This window comes from Poecilia reticulata, linkage group LG8 (genome assembly GCF_000633615.1).
Source record: "Poecilia reticulata strain Guanapo linkage group LG8, Guppy_female_1.0+MT, whole genome shotgun sequence".
Classification (NCBI taxonomy): Eukaryota; Metazoa; Chordata; class Actinopteri; order Cyprinodontiformes; family Poeciliidae; genus Poecilia; species Poecilia reticulata.
The window spans coordinates 21,947,723-21,953,810 of record NC_024338.1 but is presented as its reverse complement, the minus strand read 5'-3'; the positions used below and the strand labels follow the sequence as shown (position 1 = coordinate 21,953,810).

Sequence of the window (6,088 nt, the reverse complement as noted above, 5' to 3'; positions counted from 1 at the left end):
GGATGGATGGATGGATGGATATTTTGCAGATTAAATAACCAACTCCATGAATAAAAGATGTGTGACTGTTATTTAAAAAAGGTGAAGGGAGTACCAGATACAGATTATTTTATCAACATTATGTTTTGGTTGTTTATTAATTCCGCTTCATTGCTTTAAGAAAACAGTGAGATTTTCTTTTCCAATTTTCATTTTGTTGGATAACAATAAACCTCAGGTCAGAATTCTTTTATAACTTTCTGGGTTGGTTAATATTGTGAAAGCGATTCAAATAAAACATCAAAATTATATTATGAACAAGAAGTTACTTGTGCTCAAACWTTTTTGTAATAATGGAAAACATTTATTGACCTAATTTCTCTCACATACACCTTACATATAAACAAAATGGATCCTCTTGCATTTAGAACAGATATGATCAAACACAAGCCTATTATGCTTCTTCTTCCCTTTATCTCAGTGTCAGATTGTTCATATTTACAGTCTTACACTATATTAAGAAACTCTGTCCAGATAACTTTGAARRCATTGAGGTTTTTGTACAGCTGCTGAACTGACTTCAGTCACTGTGMCTCTCGAGCGCAGAAATAAACAGCAGAATCTTCTGTTCTCAGGCTGYTCATCTGCAGATACAGCTGCTGTTTGCYGTTGTCTCTGGAGATGGTGAAGCGGCCTTGAACTGACTGAGARTAGTATGTGCTGCCACCGCCTGGGTGGATTAAAGCAAGCCACTCCAGCCCTTTTCCAGGAKCCTGTCTGACCCAGACCATCCAGYGGTCACTGAATGTGAATCCAGAGGCTGTGCAGGTCAGTTTGTGAGATTCTCCTGGTCTTTTTACTGCTGGTTCAGACTCTGTCAGAGTCTGACCATCAACACCTATAAAACAACAAATAAAGCACAGTTTTAGTTTGGTGATCATTGACTAAAGACAGATTAAGTTCTGTTAGCATTTCACACCCATCAGAGAGATGACTAAAAGGAGCAGTGCTGAACTGTAGTCCATCATGATCCAGTGTGCTAATTGCTGTCTGACGATCGTCATATATTCATGGCTGGAAGTGACTGAAGTTTTGCATTGACTCCTCCTGCAACAGAGGGAGGAACACAAACTTGGACTGGACTATTAATACCATAGTCCTTATTAATACCATTTCATGCATTTTGAMAGTTTTCTATTTTAACTGAATGAATCATTATCCKTCTGAAATCTAGCCATTGAAACTTTATTAATTATGCTGATAACTACAAGAAAAAATGAAAGAAAATTATMTGGCTGGCAAATTAAAGAAAAATATATAATATATATAATATAACAAAAGTTTGATATTTACATATACTTTAAAACATGTTGTAAAAAAGAGGTTTGTTGTATTAGGTTTATAAATTTACCTTTTAAAGTGTCAACTCTCAACTAGCTTTTTCAGAATTATTTGAAAACTCTTATGAAAACCACTTGTTCAGTTGTGTTCATATTTGATTACCAGTATCAGTAACAATAAATAAGCTTAATAAGCAGCCAATCCTAATGAAATTTGAATATTAAATAAACATGCAATATTAAGTTAAATTAGAAGCATATAGATTCTTCACCGTCTAAGTTGTTGTAATGTTTAAATGATACATTTGTTGTAAAAAAAAAAAAAAAAACTATTACAGTGTTATATCTGTCCATAAATACCTACATCAATGCATAAACTGGGCCATAAGCTTAAGCCAAACAAAATGTTTTCTTGTTTAAAGAATGATAAAAGCAGCGGTCTTATCCTTTACCCCATTACTCCACAGACTTAAAGAAAGACGGCATCGTTCTACAGAGATCAGGACTGGGAGTACATGAGTTTATTATCTTTAATATGAGAATTTGAAGAAAGCAAAATTCTCTAAAAGTCACAATTTAATTCCTCAGCAGATAGTTAGGCGTACCACCCTCAGAAATGGCTACATGCCTAATTGTTCCTCAAGAATGAAAATGTAAAAACTTATTTTTAAGGGTGTTGAAAACATATTATTTCAAAGTGATAAGACTGCAGTTATTATTTTTCCTCTCAAACTTTGAAAACATTGAGGTTTTTGTACAGCTGCTGAACTGACTTCAGTCACTGTGCCTCTCGAGCGCAGAAATAAACAGCAGAATCTTCTGTTCTCAGGCTGCTCATCTGCAGATACAGCTGCTGTTTGCTGTTGTCTCTGGAGATGGTGAACCGGCCCTGGACTGACTGTGAGTAGTACTTGCCACTACCACCACTACTGATTTGAGCGACCCACTCTGGTCCTTTCCCAGGAGCCTGTCTGACCCAAGCCATCAAGTAGCTGCTGAATGTGAATCCAGATCCTGTACAGGTCAGTTTGTGTGAGTCTCCASGTCGTTTAACAGCTGGATCAGATTCTGTCAGAGTCTGATTATCAACACCTGCAAGGAGAAGAWAAAAGTTTGAAAAACTATCTGCATGTACAAACTGAAAATTGATCTAAACTGAGAAAATGTGGGAAAAAAGCTTGAATATTTCACCTGCAAAGCAGATAGTTAAAAGCAGCAGCCCTGTCCTGTAGTCCATTCTGATAAACAGGTTCCTGTTGTTCCTAGTCAGCCCACCTAAAGTCAAATATATGCAGTAGCTGTGGATGACATCCTGCATTGTAGGGCTCCTCCTGATTGGACAAACACTAAGCAACTTATTTGTTTAGTTTTGTAATTTTCACGTGGTTTTACTTCAGAATCTACCTTAATTAAAACTTCTTGTTTTTTTTAATGTAAATTATTAGAGATTTGAATGCTATTCTTTAAACAAAATCAGTGAAAATCCTATATTTATTTATCTGAAAACAGTGCATGTTATATTACAACCAGATTATTTTCTTAAGACCAAAAAAATAAATAAATAAATTAAACGGATGTGTGAACAGAAATTAACAATAACCACTGGTATTAAAAACCAAACATAGAGAGGATCATGAACAGATTTATTTATTGARCTAATTTTTTGTTTCATACAATAAATTTGGGTGACATACAGTAAAGAAATGCCATTGCTTCCAAAGAGATGCTGTTTCAAAACAGGAAATATGTGTGAATACCAATAAATAGTCAGCCTGACCAAAAATCTGAGAAGATATAAACCATTGACTGATAAGCTGAACACAAATACAATAAGCACCAAATAAAATTATTTAGGCACATCTCCAACACAAAACAAATATGAGAAAACACAGATTATATTTGTTGAAAATATTCATCACTTCTTGAAAAGTAAATTACCAATTATAATGTTTTCTATTAATGCACTACTGAGTCATTCTACTGTCAGAGAAAACTTTCTCTTGTCCAGCCTCTCCACCTGCTTTCACCACAGTAATACACAGCTGAGTCCTCTGGCCTTAGACTAGACAGTCTCAGGTTYATCATGCTGTTGCTGTTGTCTCTGGTGATTTGTATTTGACTTTGTAAAGTGCTCAAATAGTCGGTTCCTCTTGCATTATAATAAATACGTCCCATYCATTCCAGTGATTTTCCCACAGGCTGTCTGATCCAGTCCACATCATAGGACTCAAATGAGAAGCCGGATCCTCTGCAGGAGAGACTCAGAGTCTTTTCATCACTGCACTGGAGGGAATGGACTCCATTCTCTGACCTGTAGAACCTGGCAGGATTACGGAAGCACAAGGAATTACACTTGTGAAATTGAGGATATTCTAGTCTAGAGGATGTTCTTTAGGATCTTCTTCAGTTTTACRAAAGAGAAAGAAAATGTAAATATTGTTTGGTGAAAGAAAATTTAGAAAGTGGAAGAACTCWCAAGGCAGAGGCAGAGCAAGCAGCAGAAGAATGAACATGTTCATCGTATTGAATTCAAAATAATCCTGACTATTATATAGACGTATAAAACTGTTGATTCATTTGATAATAATTATTGGTATTCATGTACACTTTTGTTCCCATTATTCCTCAGACATGCATATGCATTGATCAGGGGTACAATGTGGCAATAGGTGCTTTAAAAGGTTATAGGCTGTAAACAATCAGAAGTAGATCAAATTTTGAAACCACAGATTTTTAAAAGAGGTGTTTAGGGGAATTGAGAAGTTAAATTACGTTCTTTTTTTCTTTTTTAAAACTCCACAGAAAATGTGAATAAATGTTTATAAATGTCAGTCAGTGGTTAAGATGCACCGATATAATGTMACATTTTACCTTGGAGAAAACAAAAACAGAAAGATATAAATAAAAATAATAATAGTCATTATTAAAGCTCTCTGCTAAAATGTTTGAAACAATCCATTCAGCTTTTTACATTGTTTTGTGTGATTTTTGATTGAATRCTTAACGCATGGCTGTGCTCACAACAGAAAAGTGGTTATTAGCTTAAAAAGCCACTGTACGTTGCTGTTCATTTCCTTCAGTGTTGAGGTGAGAAAATCTTTAAATGTTTTGTGTTTCRTTTGGATTTCATTACATTTACTGCACAGCAACACAAACATATTAAGTACTAAATAAGACTGGCATAAACTGACTCTATCTCTTAATTCATGTCTGTACAAAAGAGATTAAATTGAACATAGTTTTGTTTTTCCTAAAAAATAAAGCTGCTTATTATGAAAAACTGTTTTATGGAGAACATATATTTTATGATGATCTCCATGCTTTTTGAAGCACCAAAAGTTTTYCTTTTCCACCAAAAGTCTCCACATTTAAACCAACATCTCAGATCCACATGGGTTTGTTGGCATTAGATTACATTTACATCCCTTAAAACATTTTACATTATGTTTATTCCTCTCCTTATCTTAGTATAACTATTTCCATGCAGCTATTATATCGTTGTCAGTCTCATGGGGGAAGACAGTGTCACAAAGGGAAAAAAGCTCAGGGGACTTGAGGTTTTTGTACASCTGCTGCAACGACTTCAGTCACTGTGTCTCTCGAGCGCAGAAATAAACAGCAGAATCTTCTGTTCTCAGGCTGTTCATCTGCAGATACAGCTGCTGCCTGCTGTTGTCTCTGGAGATGGTAAACCGGCCTCGAACTGACTGTGAGTGATATGTGCTGCCACCATCMCCCCTGATATCAGCGAGCCACTCCRGTCCTTTCCCCGGACTCTGTCTTATCCAGGCCATCCAGTGGTTGCTAAATGTGAATCCAGAGGCYGTGCAGCTCAGTTTGTGGGATTCTCCAGGTCTTTTATTCACTGGATCTGATTCTGTCAGAGTCTGGCCATCAACACCTGTTAAACAATGGAGGCATGAAGTAAAGTTTTTTGTTAGAAAACAGTTTCTGATATACAGAATAAATCTCTGTCTGCATTTCCATACCCATAAAGCAGATGATAAAGAGAAACATTCCTGATTTGTGGTCCATCCTGGTCCAGTGTGCTCTTTTGTCTCTGACAGCGTTTTTAAAGTCGCACATATATGGCTGGGTTTAAAGTTTTGCATTGACTCCTCCTGACAGGGAGGGAGAATAAATAACACATAGATTTGTATGTGAAACTCATTCTTTGACTGGATTTGCTGTAGCTCATACAGTTTCACGACTCTCTTTTTTTTCACCCTAAAGTAGTCAATTGAGATTATTCTGCTGATGTTTTYTCTCACTGAAAGATGTCAGTGTTAATCAGCAGTCAGACCAAAAATGTGAGAGATGTAAGAGATTTAAAATAAAGTTTGTTATTATTGGAAAACTCATCTCAAGACTTGAGTTTCCCTTGTTTAGGATGCTGGATTGTATGCATGTTTGATCAATGCTACTTGAGTAATTATTTTTGAAAGACAATGTTTTCTTATTTTAGATAGTTTAGTCTGCTATGGCAGATGTCAGAATAACTAATGAACATGTCCCCAGTTGACATATGAAACAGAGGAATATTATAAATGTCACATCTGCCTTTTTATATGTGTACATGTTTTAATATTTATCTACTGARGAGTAAATTAAGAAAATGTCATTCCATTTAAAAATATTATACTTATAAAAAAAACTATGCATTTAGGTTTTTAATATAAAGTTTTGATCTTCATTTAATACCAATATATTTAGCAATATATTTTAAAGATATTGTTAAATATATTGCTTAAAGACAGTAATATCTTAAA

General features: G+C 35.1%; 3 gene segments (V, D, J or C); all 3 read right to left on the bottom strand.

The window, feature by feature from the left end:
* Positions 1–563: 563 nt before the first annotated feature.
* On the bottom strand, positions 564–1,007 carry LOC103469181 (Ig heavy chain V region 6.96-like). The segment is given in 2 exon segments: positions 564–877; positions 959–1,007. Coding segments are annotated over 2 exon segments (363 nt in total).
* A 1,090-nt stretch (positions 1,008–2,097) lies between these two features.
* Positions 2,098–2,556, bottom strand: LOC103469180 (Ig heavy chain V region 914-like). The segment is given in 2 exon segments: positions 2,098–2,411; positions 2,511–2,556. Coding segments are annotated over 2 exon segments (360 nt in total).
* A 2,350-nt stretch (positions 2,557–4,906) lies between these two features.
* LOC103469179 (Ig heavy chain V region 914-like) lies at positions 4,907–5,354 on the bottom strand. The segment is given in 2 exon segments: positions 4,907–5,220; positions 5,309–5,354. Coding segments are annotated over 2 exon segments (360 nt in total).
* Between the last annotated feature and the right edge of the window lie 734 nt (positions 5,355–6,088).